Source organism: Centruroides sculpturatus, unplaced genomic scaffold (assembly GCF_000671375.1).
Source record: "Centruroides sculpturatus isolate CEXI.00-Female unplaced genomic scaffold, Cexi_2.0 scaffold413, whole genome shotgun sequence".
Classification (NCBI taxonomy): Eukaryota; Metazoa; Arthropoda; class Arachnida; order Scorpiones; family Buthidae; genus Centruroides; species Centruroides sculpturatus.
Window position 1 is genome coordinate 107324 of NW_019384661.1, and position 20967 is coordinate 128290.

General features: G+C 31.9%; 2 protein-coding genes across 2 annotated transcripts; both read right to left on the minus strand.

The window, feature by feature from the left end:
• Positions 1-750: 750 nt before the first annotated feature.
• LOC111626563 (glycine dehydrogenase (decarboxylating), mitochondrial-like) lies at positions 751-2013 on the minus strand. The gene is made up of 5 exons (XM_023369977.1): positions 1935-2013; positions 1729-1808; positions 1293-1371; positions 1072-1207; positions 751-998 (listed from the first exon to the last, which is right to left on the minus strand). Exons 1-5 carry the CDS (start codon positions 2011-2013, stop codon positions 800-802), a joined length of 573 nt encoding a protein of 190 aa, XP_023225745.1. The 3' UTR covers positions 751-799.
• A 3303-nt stretch (positions 2014-5316) lies between these two features.
• LOC111626553 (E3 ubiquitin-protein ligase TRAIP-like) lies at positions 5317-18899 on the minus strand. Its single transcript, XM_023369965.1, has 6 exons — positions 18683-18899; positions 16041-16555; positions 15862-15972; positions 7424-7660; positions 5956-6037; positions 5317-5799 (listed from the first exon to the last, which is right to left on the minus strand). Exons 2-6 carry the CDS (start codon positions 16523-16525, stop codon positions 5506-5508), a joined length of 1209 nt encoding a protein of 402 aa, XP_023225733.1. The 5' UTR covers positions 16526-16555; positions 18683-18899; the 3' UTR covers positions 5317-5505.
• Positions 18900-20967: the final 2068 nt, after the last annotated feature.

Genomic DNA, 20967 nt, shown 5'->3' on the forward strand with positions numbered 1-20967 from the left:
ATTTCGGTGTTAAAATGTACCGCAATTTATGAATTAATAAATCCGTTTCTTTGGTTATTTATTTGATAAATTTGGTTATAATTTCCGAATAAAATATCGTGATAATAAGTGTATTCCGTGTTTGTTTCGAAGCGAAAGGGTTGCAACATTTTTATACGTATTACTACTGTATGCCGATTATCAAAGTTCAAGGACGAAAGTTAAGGGAGAAGATAATTAATAAAGGATAAATTTTGATAAAATAATTATTAGTTTATGAGATTAAATTATGAAAATGTTAAATTTTTAAATGTTTTATATAATTATAAGTGGAATTAACAGTCTGGATTTCAAGGTCACTTCCGCTTACGAAAGAGTGATGAAGCTCAAAAGTCATATCCGTGTACTAAGGTTAGATGGATGTGTATGAACAGGGCCATCAGGAAGACCAGGAAATCGGTCTATTCTAGTTTGGTGAATCTTGATGAAATATGGAGTTCTCGATGTCCACATGACACACAACATATCACTGGCAAAAACTACCAAAATAGCCTACACCTGCTTACACAGGAAATTAAAGCACTTAAGATTCAATAATTTTTTAAGAGTTTCTGGACATTTTTAGTAAATATTTTACTTTCAAATATTTTAAAAAATCAAAATATGCAAAAAACTGAAACTGTTTCTTAGATTAATCTTATGTTTTCAAATTATGATGATGATTAAAACAGAAAACAGAATAAGAGTTTGTCAAAATAAACATCTTTTGTTTGTATATTACAAATTACTGTGCTTATTTTAAAATTATTTACACTTTGGTTTAATAAAATAATATTTCCAAAATATATACAAACCTGCAACACAATCCCATAGCTTCTGCAGCAGCTGTGCCTTCATCTAATAAAGAAGCATTTGCTATGTCTAATCCTGTCATATCTTTTATCATTGTTTGATAATTTAACAAACTTTCCAGTCTTCCCTGAGCTATTTCTGCTTGATATGGTGTATACTGAGTTGTCCTGTGTAAAAATAAAACTTGTTTAACATAAGTAAATATATATTTATGAACATACACTATATACCAATATTCACCATCCTGGATTTTCAAATATATTTCTCATAATTGTATGAGGAGTATGACAACCATAATATCCCATTCCAATATAGCTTCTCCAGCATTTGTTCTTCTCACCAATTAACCAAATGTCATTTGTAAGTTCTTGTTCACCTAAATTATATTTGTTCATTATTCAAACTATTATTATTTGTCACTTAACAGATTTTTTTTTACAAAACTTTAATAATTATTACACCTTTTGCTGGGCTAAGATTTAATTCTCTTTTTAACTGTATATTTTCAGGAATAGTTTTCTGTATTAATTCTTCTATAGACTGGAAAAAACAAAAAATACAAATTTGCACCTCAATACTTTTGAATGAAAATTAAAAAACATAGTTAACTAATANCAGTACTAATTTGAGGTGGAGAGCATATATTTTAAATTAAATAAATTAAAAATTGCAACCCGGCATTGTGACGATGTCACAATAAATAATAATATTGAAGTGGAAAATTATCTCTATCATAGATATTTCCTGCTAAGTACTAAGCAGTGCTCGCTGCTAAGTAAGAAAGAGCATCTTATTGTCATTAAATTTCTGTAGCGTTATGTCGATGTTAATATTTTTGGTGTGACTGTTTCGAATGCAAATAAAATTAAATTTGTCATCTTCTGTTAGCATATTGACCGTTTCTGAGCGATTTATTCTTTTTAAAACGCCGAATATTGATTTACACGTTGTTTTACTACATTCAGTCCTACACGTTGCTAGTAAATTATAAATGTATTCAAATGCAATTTTTTGATTGAATAATTCATTAAACATTTAAATTTTCTTTTTCTATTTTTCAGCTTTCCAATAAAAGTTTCATTATTAAACGGTTTAAAAATTACCTTCTTTGAAGGTAATTTTACACCAAGTGGATATAGCAATAGGAAATATTTCCAGAAATTTCCTATATGCTATATCCATGTTCAGGAAACGGAACCGCTGGTGGGCCCGAGGACGTGATCGAAACACTCGAGAATTTAAATACCCAGAATTTAAATAGTCAGAAATCGCATTGTCGCTTGCACGTCTATTCGTCGTCTTTTTGTACGTCAATGCCACCTGTCGGTAATTTTTACAATTTTTTCCTGTCAACAAAAACCCATTGTGCTGACAACGCAAACCGCATTTCGATCCTATAATTTTTTTTAATGAATGTTTAGTGTTTTCGGACTTTTTGCCCATCCTGTATAAACAAAAAGTACAAAATATTTATATTTTTATAATTATTTTGTACTTTTATTACAGTATAATATTACTAAATAATAATCTAAAAATACAATCGCAAACATTTTTCGTAAAACTTGCGATTACTCCTCAGATAATGCGTCGTGGTAATTGCAGGCGTCTTATCTGCTTGCTTTTGCTGAAAATTTTGCATTAAATCATCGCATGCATCGTAAAAATTAAAGCTGAAAAATAAACCATATATGGATGCACTGACTTGCTTGACTGTAAAGAAAATGCCTTATCTTCAATCTTCGTGTTATCTTGCCGTCGGCCACAGTAAGCCAGGTATTACAGAATATCCCCAATATAAATAATATAATTTTATATATACATATAAATGCAGGGTCTTTCAAGAATACCACATAAGAACACCATTTTAAACTTTAATTATCGTCTAAGTTTAATACATTAAAACATTGGAAAACCTCGTGTCACACGGTACATATCCCACTGATACTTAAATTCTTCCTGCTTGCTATAGTATATCCAGTCACTTCTCCCTAGCAGGTACAATCCTACAGCTTCTGCAGATTACTTGTGACACAAATGAGTGGTTCTGTCTTTGCAAACTGCAGAAAACAAAATGCCTTCTGTTATGGACTAGCCATTTTCATTTATGACTTTATATAGATAATAGATAAAAAGGGAGAGCTTATTCTACAAAAGTTATTGAAGACAGATAACAAACATGATCGCCATCATTTGGAATGAACCTGCTACATGTAATGCAAATGATTAACAAAGCTGGGAATGCAGTTTCACGAAAAACCATTGCAAATTGCTTTACAAAAGTAGATTTCAGTCAACAATTTGTGGATGTTTTGAAAATATTGGAATTCCCATTAGAATCCATTTAATATATCAAAGACTGCAATTATTACAACAATGAGCAATAAAAAAGCAGCATTGAAAGATTGTCAACATGCTTGTGTACAGATAGCTAGGTCATTGTCAACATTTTGTTGACAATGACCTAGATGTCTGTACACACTTACCTAAACTTATTATCATTGCTGAAGTAAAGAGCCAAACACAAGAAACAAGAGATAAAGACAAGGAAGAAATCCTGTCAAGAATAAATATCCTGTCCACCCTATATTTAGATATCATATAAATATCACTCATAAAACAAGATTCTTTCAAGATGATCAACATACTGAAAACATTGTCCAGCAAGAAGCAATGAATTGTCAAGCTTCTATAACTTTTTTCAATAATAGTGTCAATAATAGACTTTTTTCAATAATAGTGTCAATGTTTTATTTTGTACATATATGTATCTAACTATATTGTTTGTATTGTGATACATACTTTCATTAAAATAATGGTAGTTTCCATAACTTGAAAATTTTTCTGTATCTTCCACTTTGAATTATCAAGCACCTACTGTACAAATAAATAACAAACATGTTATTTTTGTTAATGTAACACATAATAATAATTGTTTGGTAAATATGAAGTTGTGTTATAACTTCCTATTTATATCTCACAGGTTCTGCCATAAAAAGATGTTTTCTAGGAAAAATTTCATAGTAATGCCAAAATAATTGCAATTTTTTTGGCTTTCACAAGTAAGTGTCTTAGTGTTCTGTCTGTCTCTCAGAATTTTACTGTATATTTGTTACCATGCCAATCTACTGTATTTTTCTATTTTTTCTCCATTTCTCATACATACTGGAAACATGAAGTAATGTTACTACTATACATGAAAGATAATGAGAAATCAAATCAAGGTCAAGATAGGGTATGAATTCTGGTCATTAAGGATATCATCATCATTTGGTTATTACTTGTACAATAAATGTTGTCTAAATAACAAAATGGACATTATTATAATCACTTTATTTTCTACATAATGATTAAGATGCTTAAAGAAATATGTATGATTAAAGACAATAGGTCCTTAGAAACAGGAGATGTAGATGTAAGACTACTACAGAACACTATAACAGAAAAAGTTGCAATTTTAAACTTTTTGATTATGTGGCAAAAGGGAAAGTTATTGTTTGAGGAGAAAATATGATGAGAGATTCAGAGAGGATTTTCAGGTAAATTAAAGTAAAAGAAGTTGCAGATAAAATAATATGCTATTCCTCTATATTTTTTGACATGATCAATTTGATGATGTATTACAAATTTTATAAGGAATCAGAAAAATAATGACATACAGTAAAACCTGTGTAAACTGGATTTGCATGGTACCAAATATTTTTCCAGTTTAGCAGGTTTCTGTTTGAACAGGGTTTTTTTTAACTCAGAAAATCACTGTGTTCTGAAGAATTCTTCCTTAGACAGATTTCCATTTTATTAAGGTTCTGTTTAGAACAGGTTTTACTGTATTAGTGATTGTTTAATTAAACATATCATCAAGTGCAAATCCTGATAAAAAATTATTTAGTTACAGTATGATTTTCCTTTCACCATAGGAGAAATAACAAATAATAAACCAATAGCTTCAATCATTTAAAAACAAGAAATAAATTGTAAACAATTAGTTTGATTCAACAATAGATCTAGGATAGTTCTAATAGAGCAGAATAAGTCATAATTACAAAAACTTTTCTGTGATGATGTAATATTTGTTCTTTTTTTAATTTCACCTTTAAGTAAGCCTTTGTTATTGTTCATTCAAATAATTTTACATAAATTTACTTTTCACACAAAATTTTAACTTGAAAAGATTTTAAAAAATGCTTATTCTGATACATTGAATGATTTCTTATGCAAAAATGTTGGATTATAAGCTTTTCTACATTACATTCTTTCTATTTTATCATCATCTTTAGATAAGAGCTTTGTACATCACATAGAATGATATTACAGTTATTTTCTTATAATTATAAATAAGTAAAATCTTTGAGAATTTTCCAAGATTTTTATTTTAAATAAAATTTTTAAATATAAAAACACACTACATATTTTAATAATTCAGTTTTTATACTAAGCAAATATTTACAATAAAAACATTTAAAACTAAAGAATAGTATTATACTAGTACTTTACATTTAAATTTGAATTACTTTCTTTTGTTTCTTAAATTGTAATAAAAATTTTATTACTTATTTATTATTTTTAAGTTACTTTTCTTAAGGATTAATGCAGAGTCATTGTTTTGGTGAATGATTAAAGAAAATAAGTTTTGATATATAATCTTTTTAGAGTATAATGCTTTTTACAGTAATAAAACTACATAACTTTAACTTTTACAAAATTATCTAGAGTTTCATTTTTCTTTGACAATAATTTTTCCTTTGCTTTTTTTTCCTTTATCTTTGTAACAAGATATGATTGCTCAATATATTGTGAATGGCCACCTAATCCATTATATCCTATTCGGATATTTTCTTTTTCTGTTTCATCATTATTTTCATTTTTGGACTTAAATGGATTTGTAGCTATCTTCACAGAAGCAGAATGTGTTGTTGATCTGTTATTGAATACTGATGAAATCACATTTATTTTTAGTTTCTTTTTTTGAGACTGAAATGAAATAATTCAGAAAGTAAATAGGAGTACCTATGTCTTAAAAAACTTATATATAATATAGTAATCAGAATACAAAATTCTTATAATATGATATGTATTAAATATTAGTAAATAGGTAGGGAAACATATGTAGTAAAATAAACTTCTTACACTTTCAGAACAAATTGATATATTGGTATCATTTCTGTAATCAAATGTTGTTCTAGTCCTTTTTGATTTTTCAGATGGTGGACTGAAAACAAATATCAGTAAAATATTAAATTTTAATTTTTTAAATTTTAACATAAAATTTCAATATATACCTTTCAATTCATCACACCAAAAATCCTTTGTAACTCCAGTGATGTGTTTACAAAACAGCGAACGTTTTCGACCCCATCCAGGTCTTCATCAGGCTACGGTTATGAGGAATTTGAATGCTGTGTGGAATGGAACAATAAAACGAAACGAATACGATTCAAAATTTAGAAAAACAAAGTTAAGAATAAAAATAGAACATTACGCTCATGCTGAAATGACAATTAAGCACGCATAACCTCATGTTTGAGAAACGGTGAATGCAGATGAAATATACGCAATTCAAAATCAGTTATGGGGGTGGGTTTCCTCATAACAAAATTTCCATGTGTTAGATATACCAACTGCATCCCTAGAGTTGATGTACATGTTACATAATCCTACTTTATATATTTTGAGAGTCTCCGTGGTTCCGAGCTGATCCGTACGGTGCGAGAGCCTGATCAGATGGGCATTTTGTAGGTCAGCTGTGATTCCCGGTTCCATGGCAACAGTTGAGAGGGCGGTGGTGTGTGTTTTATTGTCAATGTCGTATTTGTGCTCACAAAGCCATTTATGAGGGAGCATTTGGTTGAGCTAACGGCTATTAAATCTGTCATCCCAAAGCAGGACAGCATATACCCCCAGTGCGTGTTTCAAGTCAATTGTGTCTTTTCTGTTGCAGAGTAAGCTGTAAACGGATCTCGACCTACTGTAAGCTATCTTAATTTTAGTGATGGATGAAATTTCCCTGTATATTGTATTAAAATGATGGTTGTACCCTACGATTTTTCTTGCATGATTGTTATCCTCAACTGTTGCCACAGAACCAGGAATCACAGCTGACCTACAAAATGCCCGTCTGATCAGGCTCTCGCACCGTATGGATCAGCTCGGAACCATGGAGACTCTCAAAATATATAAAGCAGGATTACGTAACATGTACATCAACTCTAGGGATGCAGTCGGTATATCTAAAGCATGGAAATTTTGTTATGAGGAAACCCACCCCCATAACTGATTTTGAATTGCGTATATTTCATCTGCATTCACCGTTTCGCAAACATGAGGTTATGCGTGCTTAATTGTCATTTCAGCATGAGCGTAATGTTCTATTTTTATTCTTAACTTTGCTTTTCTAAATTTTGAATCGCATTCGTTTCGTTTTATTGTTCCATTCCACACAGCATTCAAATTCCTCATAACCGTAGCCTGATGAAGACCTGGATGGGGTCAAAAATGTTCGCTGTTTTGTAAACACATCACTGGAGTTACAAAGGATTTTTGGTGTAATGAATTGTATTTTCTCCAGTGTTTACTAAGAGGTTTATTTGTTATATACCTTTCAAATGTTAAGTAAGATCCAGATAAATTCCTATTCCCATTTTTTTCCATTAGTATGTTGATTTTTTCTTCTAAAGATGCATTTTCTTCTTCTAAATGCTTAATAGTTAATTTTAATTTTTCAACTTCTGAACATTTTTCTCTTAATTTAGATAAATTGCAACCTAAATCTTTTTTGAGAACTTCATTTTCTGTTTTTAGCCTTTTTTTTATGTCTACTGTATATTCAAGTTCCCTAAAATTACAAATAAATAAATTTTAAAACTTAAATTTTTACAATATTTTTTAATCTGAAATTTTCAAAAGATATTTATAAATAAAATTTTTCAAATATGAAATGTATGAGGGCTGTATCTAAACTCTTGACTGTGGATTTCATCCATGTGGCATTTAGTCTTGCAAAACTAAATATTTTTTGCAAAAAATATGAAAAAATTGTTATCTTCCTGAATCAAAAGCTCATATATGAAATTGTAAAGTAAAATTTTCAATTAGATTGAAACATTTTCAGAAAAATACCTGCATGTGCTAACTAAAAACTTAACAATGACATTGAGTGGAATTCACCCCTTACTGTTGTTGTTAAGTTTTCAGTCAGTGTCAACTTGTTATAGCAAAAATAACTCAAACTTATTGTGACAGAGTGTGTTGGGTATTGCAATCAACACTCAACATCCTGTTCCACAATAATTTAATTATTTATTTTAATGGTACAGTATTTTGATTGCCACGCCCCAATATAATGCCACTCCCTAATGTCGCATCGTAAGACAAACAAAAGAAAATGCCTTCACTATTCGGCAAAGACAATGGGAGGAGCATAGCGAATGTCCTACAAAGGAGTTTTTTCCCAAGATTCCAGATTCTACTCTTCCAATCATTGACAAAAAATTGGTCTAATTCTATACTGGACATGGGAAGTTTAACCGATATCTTCAAAGATTTGGCAAATCGGAAAACTCGCTGTGCAAAATTTGTAACGAAATAGATGGAGTAAAACACTATCTGTTTAAATGCCCTATGTTGGACAATAAGTGTTTTACCATCACCACTCTACTTCCACAAGAAGAAAATTGGCCTTGCAGCCTTGACATATTTGTCAAAGAGAAAAACTGTTTTGTAGCATTTAAAGAACTAGTTTATACTTATTTCAATAGATTACCGTTAATTAGGTTACTTTGTCTCAATGGACTGATGCTTTCTCGAACCATGTACAAAATTTTGTACTATACCTATTTGGGTATTTTGCTGCTTTTGTTTATTTAAAGTACACATAATAACATGAACATTACATGTGTTAACTGCATTTTCAGTGTCATGATAACTCATTTCCACATAGTTCAATGCATTATAACTTTTGTCGGACCCACATTGGGTTCATAGTGTACAATTACATTATATGTTCTCTTAGTTAACAATATCATGCACTGGTATTGTTGGTAACATATTATATGGTAATAATGTTAATCCATACTCTTTTGAGTACTGTACTACTTTTGTTTGTATACTGGCACAATGAAGTGACCTTCTTTATCAACACTTGGCAAGTTTTCAATCTTTATTCAGTTAGACACAATGAAGTGACCTTCTTTGTGCCAGTATACAAACATAAATAACAACACGGTTTCGACAACAACAACAACTACTGTACTACTGTTAATTCTTTTCTTGTTAAAAGCTATGTAATGCAATAGACTTGGATATTGCAAAAACTGATATAAGATATGATACAATGCTTGGTAATCGTGTATTCGCATCTGTATTAGAGATTCGGTACAAGAATCTCATCTATGTATTTGTTTATATATTCCTAACATTGTTATTATTTGCTATTATTATGTTCTTATATTACATTAATTCATATAACTATTAAATAGTCTTCATTCCTTTATATTTGTATTATCTTATCTATAAAATGTTCATATGTGTTTATCATTGATATAATATTTTGTATTATATTATCCTATGTTAATTTGTTAATAATACCTGATGTATGTTACCATGTATTTATGTAATCAACTCCTATGCAAGTTATTTTATGTAAGTATTTGGCTACTCTGCAGTCAATAATCTGCCAAGTATTGTACATTAACTGAATTCTAAAACTTATATAGCTGTAATCTGACATATTGTTGTTATGTAACCTGTTTTACATGTATTATGCTTGTAAACATTCTGCTCTCAACCTCGGTGGTGCTCTGTGGAGCCGAGGCCGTCTTCAGAAATAAAGATTTATACAAATTGAAAAATGAAAGTATTTTGATTATTTTAAAAATATTTTCTTCTTAATGTCTAAGTTTTTTAATATTTAATATATTTTAAATAAATTCTTAATAAAGCCCACAAGGCATGATTATGTTTTCCATGAATGCCAGCATAAAGTTTTGCAATGAAATGAAAAATGTAATATTATATTTCTTAGAAAATATTCATCATAAACATAAAACAATTGATGAAGTAACAGTAATACTTTCTGCTGCTAAGAAATGTTTATTAAAATTAAAACAGAAATGTTTTCAACCCAATGCAGTAGGTCATCTTCAAGTGTAACTGAATTTGANTATTCACCTCCAAAGATCAGTTTTTAACATGTATCAATATATTGCCTATTCTCCATGCTCCACATCATTAAGGCTCACTATCACTTGCCTTGATCAATGCTCCATATATAGTCATCCAACCGAATATATATGCTTCAGTGCTTGCTATCGCTTTCACCTTGCCCCCACCAGGTGCTGAGGTGCAATATATAACTAAAATAAAATAAATAAGAAGGTCATAAGAAGGAATCTAGCAGTTAAACTAAAGGAGCATAAGTATGACCTTAAAAATGGGCACTGTAACACAGTTTTGTCCAGTTAAATGCTCCATAGTTAAATGGAATGAAGCAAGAATCCTCAAGACTATGCATTTGCTATTGTTAGAAATGCTATTGTTAGCAAAGAAAAAATTGAAATTTATAAAAGCAATTAATGGATGGTTACATAAATGCCAGGGATGCAAATGAATTACCTTCAGCATGAAATTCAGTATAAAAAGTTCTTAGTTTATACTGGCCTTTATTTTATTTTATTTTAGTTATATATATTTTATTTATTTAATTGTTAAGTTGTTTAATATTTCGTTTTGAAATTTAAATGTAAGAGTTCAGATGTTCCTTCATTTATATGTCTTGTTTTTAAAAACAAAATAATGTACCAGCGAGCCTGTTACCAGTGTGGGTCTCTTACTAAAGCAACCATTACAAACATTTTCGAACTCACAAGTTCTTCTTCAGGTAACATACAACTTCTGAACAAATGCGATTCAAATTAAATTGAATTGGAACACCAGTTGGAACTCAATTGCGTGGATGTCGATAACGTCACTCGGGCATGCGCCATATTATCTGTAGTAGTTTAACATAAGTCCTTGTCCAAGAGTGCCTGCCATGCCATAGATAGAGTGATTTCGTCTTTATGGTTAATGCAATTACCATTCCTAAGTGTAGCCATGCAGATGTACATAGCTTCTAGCCATCTAAGATGGTGTACATGTTGCGTAGTGTGGATGACCCTTGCTTGATTGAACATTGGTTCTACTTCTAGGTCAGAGGTGTAGGTGGGGAGAGCGGTGGTGGTCCTCTGATGCCGAATATCTGCTGTGTGCTCTTTGATCCTCACTTCTACGGAGTGCTTGGTGGATCCTACATAAACCATAAGCTATCGCATCTACGGTCCATGATCATGATGATGTACACCCCCCAGGGAGTTTTTCTTTGTTGGAGTTGTCTTTTCCATTCCTCAAAATGTCAAATATTGTAGCACATCTTCAGTATACAATGCAAATATTCTTTTTCTTAGCTATCCCATTGTATAATGATTTAAGGTAGGGATTGTATGTAACTGGGATGATAATAGGCAGAACCTCATCTGATACTTGTGTAGGGTATAATTCTTGGCATTGGTGCCATCTGTGGATCAATTTGTATGTGATCATACTGTAGCCATGTTCCTTGGCTATATGCTCAATCCGCCCTAGCTCAGCCTGGAGAGCTATCTGCGATGACGAGTGCATATGGGCTCTCCCAATTAAGGCATTAAAGGCTGCCATCTTATAATAGGGAGGGTCTTGAGGCTGGATGGCCAAGCAGTCAAGGTGGCAGCCTACTGCTCTCGGGGACCCGGGATCGAATTCGGATGGATCAAGGAATCCCCAGGAATTTTTCAGGGGGTGGTCTGTTCCGATATGTCGAGCCCCGTCCCTCACCACGCAGTTGCCCCATTGTGGGCCTGGCCGCACCCATAACAGGCCTGCTATAAGAGGCCCTCGTAGTGCCCACAGGGCGAAAAGAATAAAAAAAATGGGAAGGGTCACATGACCCTACCAGTATGTATAGATGTTCCGACCCTGGTTTACAGTATACTTCTGTGTGGATTGTAGTTCGCTTGAACTTGATGTTGATGTTGAGGAAATGGGCCTCAGAATCATGAGCCTGATCTATCTGGAGGGTCAATCCATAGGGGTTGTCGTTGAACAAACCAACAAACGCTGATATGTCCTGCTTTAACTTCCATAAAATGAGAATATCGTCAATATACTGTTTATATAGTATGATGTTGGGTAAATGCTCCGTGATGATACTAGATTCCAATCGCCTGACCACCAACTCACACAGGTCTCCTGTGATGAGGCTACCCATCGTGATGCCCTCCCTTGGACGTAAGTACCACCTTTGAATTGGAACAAGGAATTATAACACAAGAGATGTACCAATTCCAGTATTTGCTAGTGCATAGTGCTGTCATTTATGACATTTAAAAGTACATCTCTGATGGTGAAAAATGTAGGTGGGAGTCTAATGGTTAAAGTGACTTAAAGTCTAAAACCAGAGTTCATAGGCAAAATGTTATGAACTCCTAAGGCACTGATATCTCCTTGAGGAGAGATATTAGGTCTACTGGGTTAGTCAGAGCATATGAGTATCTTTCCAAGTGAGGCGAAAGTAGCCTGTGTGTGAGTTTCTCCAGTTTAATGATTGGTGCCCAGACCTTATCTATAACAGGTCGTAGCTGTTGGCCTGGTTTATGTATCTTCGCAAAGGCAAAGAGCCTGGAGATTCAATTGTTATATTCTTTAACTCCAGGCGTTTGGTGAGCTTTGTATTGGCAAAGTGTTTAACTCTTGCTTGTAATAGCAAGAGTTAAACAATAGCATTGCTGCTTGTGATGGAACATTGGGTTTGGTCTATATGATCCTCTAATAGTCAATTGTACGCTTTCATGTTGATTGTACGCTGTCGATTGTATCACATTTCATGAGGACAATAGATTTGGTCTTTGGTCAACCCCCTACTTAAATCATTATACAATGGGATAGCTAAGAAAAAGAATATTTGCATTGCATACCAAAGATGTACTACAATATTTGACAATTTGAGGAATGGAAAAGACAACCCCAACAAGAAAAACTCCCTGGGGTATATATCATTCCAATCATGGACCATAGATGCAATAGAAGCCTGGTCTGCGTAGGATCCACCAAGCACTCCATAGAAGTGAGGATCAAAGAGCACACAGCAGATATTCAGCATCAGAGGACCACCACCGCTCTCCCCACCTACGCCTCTGACCCAGAAGTAGAACAAATGTTCAATCAAGCAAGGGTCATCCACACTACGCAACATGTACACCATCTTAGATGGCTAGAAGCCGTGTACATCTGCAGGGCTACACTTAGGGATGGTAATTGCATTAACCATAAAGACGAAATCACTCTATCTATGGCATGGCAGGCACTCTTGGACAAGGACTTACATTAAACTACTACAGATAATATGAAGCATGCCTGAGTGACGTTATTGACATCCATGCAATTGAGTTCCAACTGGTGTTCCAATTCAATTTAATTTGAATCGCATTCGTTCAGAAGTTGTATGTTACCTGAAGAAGAACTTGTGAATTCGAAAATGTTTGTAATGGTTGCTTTAGTAAGAGAAGCACACCAGTAACAGGCTCACTGGTACGTTATTTTTCTTTAATCTGGTGTAGTAATATTGTATTTGTTCCATTTTTTTTAAAGAGGCATTTAATTCAGTTACACTTGATGATGACCTATTGTATTAGGTTGAAAACGTTTGTGTTTTAGTTTTAATAAAGATTTCTCAACAACAGAAGGTATTACTGTTACTATATTAAGTATTTCACAAAGCTGAGTGTAATTTTTGTTCATAAAACAGTTGTTTTAAATATAAAATAATACTTCATTCCAGAAGCTGATTTATACATAAGTTTTAAAAATTACATAGTTTTTATTCACTTGGCTAATTTATTTAAAAATAAATATAGTATCCAGCATTCAGAGAACAGAAATCAACTAGCCCACAAAAAATTATTTAAATGCAAGGCCCGGATGAAATTCGAAATAAGGTATTAAAACAACTGTTTTATGAACAAAAATTAACGAATATCCGATGGGACAGTTAAACTTTCACCTTTCGTAAATAAACTCCGATGAAAAACTTAACAAGTGCCCGTCCGACAGTCTCGCAAAGACTATAAAAAATTATTTTTCAGAAAATTAAACAAAAAGCTGGAATTACAAGGAATAGTTTCAAAATTCGGAGAAATGATTGGTATCAGAATGAGCATGGATGTTGAAGTCTCCTGCGCACCGAAAGGTTTCGAATTGTTACCTGAAGACAAGGGAAAATCAATCGGTATTCGTTATTTTCCATCACTTCTTTTTATGTTTGTTCAGTAAAGTGTTCATTATCCAAACATGTGTTCGTTGTCCGATCATAAAAATCTTTTGCGAAAGTGTTCGTTATCCGATTTGTTCACTATCCAAACTGTTCGTTAACCAATCACCCATTGTACTTCATTTTGATAATTTAGATTTTATTTAGCTGATTTATTAGTTACTAGCTGTTATGCCTGGCTTCACCCTGGTTTATAAAGTATCCCTCACAGTAATTGTTACACATAGTATTATTAATCATAAATTTCAAAAATGTATATGGAAAAACCCATTTTAAGGGCATTATCAGAATGCCCATAGACTATGTGGATGTATATCCTCATAAACAGCAGTTTATAGATAAATTATTACAATTAGTTTGGTTTACTTGGCTATGGAATGCAGGTGCAATCTTCTGAGGGAAATGTATCTCGAGAGGAGTTTTATGGAAACTGGCCCTATTTTGGTGTTACTAACTTAAAGAAAACTCAGAAAACTGCACACAGCCAGCCCATTGTCCACATGTGAACCCATGACCAACTACCACTAACATTTTAGACACTAAACATATGAAAACTATTTACTACTCATCAAAGTAATAATATAGCACATCTACTTTGTACTATATCATTGTTGCAGTAACTAAGTAAATATACTGTACTATTTTGTTTTTTTAATTACTGTATATCTCGGCAGACGACCTCCAGATAAGACAAGGTATAAATTTTTGTCAAAGTTTTATTTGTTTTAGCATATATCGGTCCTTTTTATTCCAATGAAACCGTGTTTTTTTATTTCCTTTTACTTTTCATAAACACAATCTAGTGACACTTTTTAAACACTTGGCAGATTATTCATCTTTTATTAGGTTGGCCAATCTAATAAAAGATGAATAATCTGCCAAGTGTTTAAAAAGTGTCACTACATTGTGTCTATGAAAAGTAAAATAAAAAAGTATATCTGTCCTGTAAGATGACCCACAAACTATCAACAGCCTATAAATTTAGTTTAGATCAGTAATCATCATCTGAATAATACTGTGTAGCATATATGGAATTATGTCCTATTTGTAATTTTTCAAATGAACAAATTTTATTTTCTTGCATCTGGCAGTACTGCCTTGCGATTGTTGCAAACATTGGCACTAATTTGGCATTCAGGTAATGACCTTGACTAGTCACAAAAATGTCTTATGGGCTATTCTATTTTGTGCACATACCCTACTCTCTTCTAGTAAATAATTACAGTTTGTCTGTCTTTTTATAATGGTTTTAATTTATATAAATTTCAATCTAATTTTTTTTGTATCTGTCCTAAAAGATGATCCCAGATTTTGGGGGCCTTTTTTTATGATTTAACTTATCTGCCGAGATATACGGTATATCCTTTTTTTAAATGAATTAAATTCTTTATTTTTTACTTTTTTTTGTCAATAGATTGCACTACATGTAAACCTAGCAAATCCACTATGAACAGAAATTAATAGATGTACAAAACTCCAATCAATATTTTGGAGTGGAATTACAACATTATCTAAGTTAAAAGTATGCTAAGTTAAACGTATGTTAATGTAACTGCCAAGTTTTGTAGCAATTGGTTGAATAGCCCAAGAGTGTATAGCAAACAAACAAGCATTCTCATTTATAGATATAGATTTTTAAATTAATCTAAAACTCTTAATTAGAAACATAATTAGAATTACAGTATATATATATTTACTTTTTTAATAAAGAACAGTAGGTAGCCATTTGTTTTGAAGATCCTTGTCCTTCACAGTTTTTCAACATTTGTTCAACTTCATTTTGTGTTCCATTTAAAAGAGTTTGCACACTGTTAATTAAATTATAATTAATAATAATGCAGATAATTTTTTAGATTCACCTAATAATATTACTTACTTATTTAAAAGACCAATTTCTTTTCTCAATGATGAATTTTCTTCACGTAACCATGTTATTTCTGCATTTTGTTTTGACATATATTTGAGCTGTGTCTTCATTGCTGCCATTTTTGTTGACAAATCTAAATATTTTTGCTTTGCATTATCAGCATTATCTTCTGCAATTTTAACATAAGCTTTAATTTCTTCATTCACTTGAAGAAGCTTTTGTTTCTCTGATTCTTTTAAATGTATTTGAGCCTTCAGATGTTCTACTTCATTTTGTAATTTATTTGGATTTAATTCTTCAGTCCCATTGGCTGATTCAAAGTATAATTTGCAGATATTCTTCTTTGTCACATGTTTTCTACAAGAGGGGCATGTCTTAGATTGTCCAAGCCATTGGAAGAGGCAAGCGTCGTGAAAAGTATGACCACATGGTGTGGAAACAATAGAATTAATTTCATCAAAAAGATCAGAGCAAATAGTACAACACACTTTCATTTTTGTAGAATATAATGATCAGTGGATAAGCTAAAAAAATATATGTATTAAAATAAATTATTGAATTATTTAAAACTATTAAATTATTATAAAACAAATAATTAATACATTTTTCACTATCAACATTTCTCACACATTACATTTGACAATATCTATTATTTTTTGAGTACACTACACTTTTAGAAGTGTTCTGTCTGTTGCACTAGAGTGATACAGTCATACATGAGATTTTGTGTACTTGCATTGCAATTGTGGAATGAACACAATGTGTTTTGTCCAATCTGAACTTAAAACAAAAATATTGACAGCATTCAGTTAAAATTTCCTGCTTGATGTTTCATTTAACATGATTTGAAACTGGGACTGTCTGATTGGTAAACTACATCCAATGGTAAGCTACTAGGCTACTGGAAATTTGCTTAAAATACTGTATTTGTTATTTGTCTTTATGCAAAATCAATGTGCATAAATCACAGATTTATAGCACATTGGTTTTACACCTGCTATTAAAAATAGAAAAGAAATCTGTCCTTTCCTCAATGTAATGTGATAATAACTATTACAAAAAAATAATACTATTCGCTTTTATATAAAAGAAGGTATGAGATGTATCATCAAATAGAACTACAATAATTATAACACATGATTAAAAACAAATATTTTCTGGAAAGCAGCAAAACATAATGTTCAACAAGGGTCAACCAATACCTATAATAATTCTAGCATGCAATTCAAATTATAAATTTTCTGGAGATCAACAGAACTCTGATATTGTAATTGTCTTGGTATGGAAACCAGAAATTTAATAATTATGCCACATAATCCAAAGCTTACATTTTTAGGAAAGCAGCGAATGTCTTTAAGCACTACACATAAAACCAATATCCAACAGGAATTACAAAAATCTATAAAAGCAAACGTTTTCACCCATATTGAACAGTCATGGTTATCATCAAGCTAAAAGACCTTTGTTGGTTGAATGAAACTGTTAAAACAATTGTTCTGCAAAGAATTTCTCAGGATTGATGATTGCCGTCCTCGTGCTAAAAGGATTGACAAAAGAAAGAATGGGGGAAGAGAGTTGTAAGACTAAACATCACATACTTCCATGCAGGAGGAAGGTATTTCTATCTAAATTTCTGAATGACATATTTATCTGAATTTATTGAATGAATATTTAGAACAATTAGAAATTTACAAAGCCACTTAAATAAATATAGCTGTCAATTTTAAAAAAGATGTACTCCTTTCCCCACATGCAGGGCCAACGTGACCTTTTGCAGGGCCTGGATAGCCTGATGTGTCTTTGTTCAATTAACCCATTCACTCTCAAAATAAAATTACATGTGAAAATTATTTTTAAGTATTATTTATTACTACATACTAGACTAAATAAAAATAAAAGAAATTGTTTGCCTTTTGGATTTTAGTTTCCAGGATATAAGGACTTTATGGAGTTACACTGAACTTTGATGATTTTTATCACGCCTTCAAACTGAATCATTGCTTCTAAAAAAAATGTCTTGCATTGTTTATGGTATCATCATTCTGTAAAAAGTTAATCAAAATTGGTGTTTTTTAATTGAGTAATTATCGTAACACCTAATGTCTTCCTCACCCATGTTTCAGACATGCCAACATTTAATGTCAACATCTGCAACAGGCTGCAACAAAATATTTCAATGCAAAGACAGGAGAGAAAATCATGTCAGTGTGCAGCAAGTTATCATCGATTAGTGGATTATGCAATTGCATTCTCCATACACACCCAAATATTCAATCTACTATAGAGAGGGTCCTGCAAAATGTCTGATGAGTTTTTGTACACCGCAGGGCCGGGTTCCGGCGAACACGCCTACCCTGCCCACATGGAAGTCTATGACATTTAATCTTACAATCCTCTCCCTCTTCTCTCTCGTCACTCCCCTTTTAGCAGTGGACAGCAATCAACAATCCTGAAAAGTATGTTTTTTGATAATATTTTTCGGTAAGATTTTTCTTCTACACCACTTCAAATTTTTTTTTTTTTTGTAGAAGTTTGCCAGAATCAACTGATTCTGTCAATTCTAAGAAAAACAACAGACTCGTCTGATGTTCGATTGTACCAATACTACTGTATAATGATCTGTTTTCAATCTGAACGTTTAAAATACTCACATATAAATGTTTTCCGTTTTAAATTGTGTTCCTTTTACTTCACATCTCACGATTTATAAAATAATCCTTTAAAATCTTCTATAATGTCTGTAGGAAACAGCAGCATTACTTTTAAATTATCATTTATATTAAACCTTTAAAAAAATTGTTCAATAGTGTTTATTTAATAAATAAATAGCATCGCGAAGCATTTACACGGGTTAACTAAATCGTTAATTTTCGCGGCAAAAATTAAATATGACATTAGCGTTGCCACCGCGATAATTTTGCATCACCAAAATTTAACCAGTTTTCACTAGATAAATTTCAGAATTACTTTTTAAATTTCTTTTATTGAGATATCAATCAATTAAAAATATTAAATTTGAATATTTTTATCATTTTATTAAATGAATACTTTTTAACGTCTATTGTGAATTCCAAAATGGTCATTTTATGTCTAGTTTGCATATTGTATTAACTTAATACCGACAAATCTTCTCGTAATAAGCCTAGAATAAATAAGTTCTACAGAATATAACAATTATTTAGACTTAAACTTTAGTTTTATTGTGTTTTTTCATAAAATTTATCATCCTATATCCAACTGCATTGCCCGGTCCAGAAATAAAATTTACATGGGCACCAGGTAAATAAATTATTTAAAAATTTATTTTGAATTTTTTCATGGATGCATCACTTTTTTACAAAATAAAGAACAATAATTATTGTTAAACATTTTAGGTCAAAGTATACCTAGGTAACCCCAATGGAGGCGCTTCCGACTGTCCCCGCGTTTCTTTATGCAGCGCTCGAGAAGCGCTTTACAACGAACACACTGAAACTGGTTTCTAATTGGCCAACACTGCTCGTGACATCATTTCGCTACATTCTCGCTGCATAAAGAAACGCGGGATGTTCGTGCTCTCGACGGACTCCTCCTGGAGTGGAGCCACCGAATGCCTAACGTCGCTAGTTATTGATTCATGATAGTTCTTGAACAAAATAAAAAATAAAGGAAACGTCTACTAAAAATATAGTTAATCTAACGTAACCTAACCGAAGCGCCGCCATTGGGACTACCTAGATATACTTTAACTGCATTTTATATTGCAATAGTGCATGAAAAAGCAAATTGTTGAATGATGATGTCACAGCCCTGAGAATTATACTCCATCATCCCCAGCCTCTCATTGGCTGTGTCCATTATAGTGGTAGGATTACACCTTAACCACTCAGTCATCTCATAACCTTTAAAAATAATTTAGTTACATTTTTCATACGGAAAGCTTCTAAATCATTTCAATTGTAGTTAATTTATAATAATTAGTAGTAAATTTTGCATCTAATCTCCTACTCTATATAAATCTTTCATCTTCAGTCCAATTTATATATATAGTACTGTATTGTACATACAGTGGGTTTTTTTTTTTATCTGTACATGATGTAAGTTATTTATTAACTACTAGCTTACCCGTCGCGCATTGCTGCGATCTCAGAAAGAAGGAAATTCAAGCAAACACGTTATGATAAAATTCAATTTACATTTTATTATTTTTATTGAAACTTATTATTATTATTAATTTTCATCGGGAAAACATTTCAAAGTGTCGTTTCAATTCTATTTATTTATTGGAGTGTTTNAATAGTCCCTGGGTTCCTTCTTAGTAGTCATTTTGGCTTTTTGTACATCATTTATTAACTTCTGGTAAGTAGTTTCGGTTAAGAAAATACTGTTTTTTGCAGCATTAACTCGAATTTTGCACAGTTCATCGTCGAATCGTTGTTTCATGTCTATAGACCATGACACCTTCTCCAACACTACAGCTTGCTCCTCCATTTTCATGGACCACAGTAAAAAACTAATTTTTTGTTGAACAAATTTAAGTAAAATTGCGTATTTTGACACTCCCGAACAAACCGCAAAGTGCAACTGACAAATTCTAAGCCTGAGCCGCTCGTTAAAAGTGACGTGCCTTGCCACGTGATATTTGAAACGAAACGGAGATGTATTTCATACCAGTTTCTCATTTGGCATTCTATAGAATGCCTAGGAAATCTATAAAATATAAATCGTTTCATAGATTGCCGGCTAGTTTTAGGCATTATATACAATGCCTAGGCATTCTATAGAATGCCGGATTTCAAACTTTGCCGGTAACATATATATAGATATGAAATAAACTTTTTTTTTTATTCCAAAAATATACAGAGTTTTACACAGAAAGAAAGGGAGATTAGGAGATAACTATCACAACAATTTTCTCATATAGCAATTATGATTCTGATGGAGAAAGGAATAAAAT

Excerpts from the sequence above, each read along its gene's own strand:
- LOC111626563 (XM_023369977.1), bottom strand. The coding sequence starts at position 2,013 with ATGGATATAGCATATAGGAAATTTCTGGAAATATTTCCTATTGCTATA. Across the intron at positions 1,809-1,934 it reads TAAAATTACCTTCAAAGAAG|CAACGTGTAGGACTGAATGT; the intron begins GTAATTTTTAAA and ends ATAATTTACTAG. Across the intron at positions 1,372-1,728 it reads GAATAAATCGCTCAGAAACG|TCTATAGAAGAATTAATACA; the intron begins GTCAATATGCTA and ends TGTTTTTTCCAG.
- LOC111626553 (XM_023369965.1), bottom strand. The coding sequence starts at position 16,525 with ATGAAAGTGTGTTGTACTATTTGCTCTGATCTTTTTGATGAAATTAAT. Across the intron at positions 7,661-15,861 it reads TACTGTTCTTTATTAAAAAA|GGAACTTGAATATACAGTAG; the intron begins GTAAATATATAT and ends TTGTAATTTTAG. Across the intron at positions 6,038-7,423 it reads TCTTACTTAACATTTGAAAG|TCCACCATCTGAAAAATCAA; the intron begins GTATATAACAAA and ends ATTTGTTTTCAG.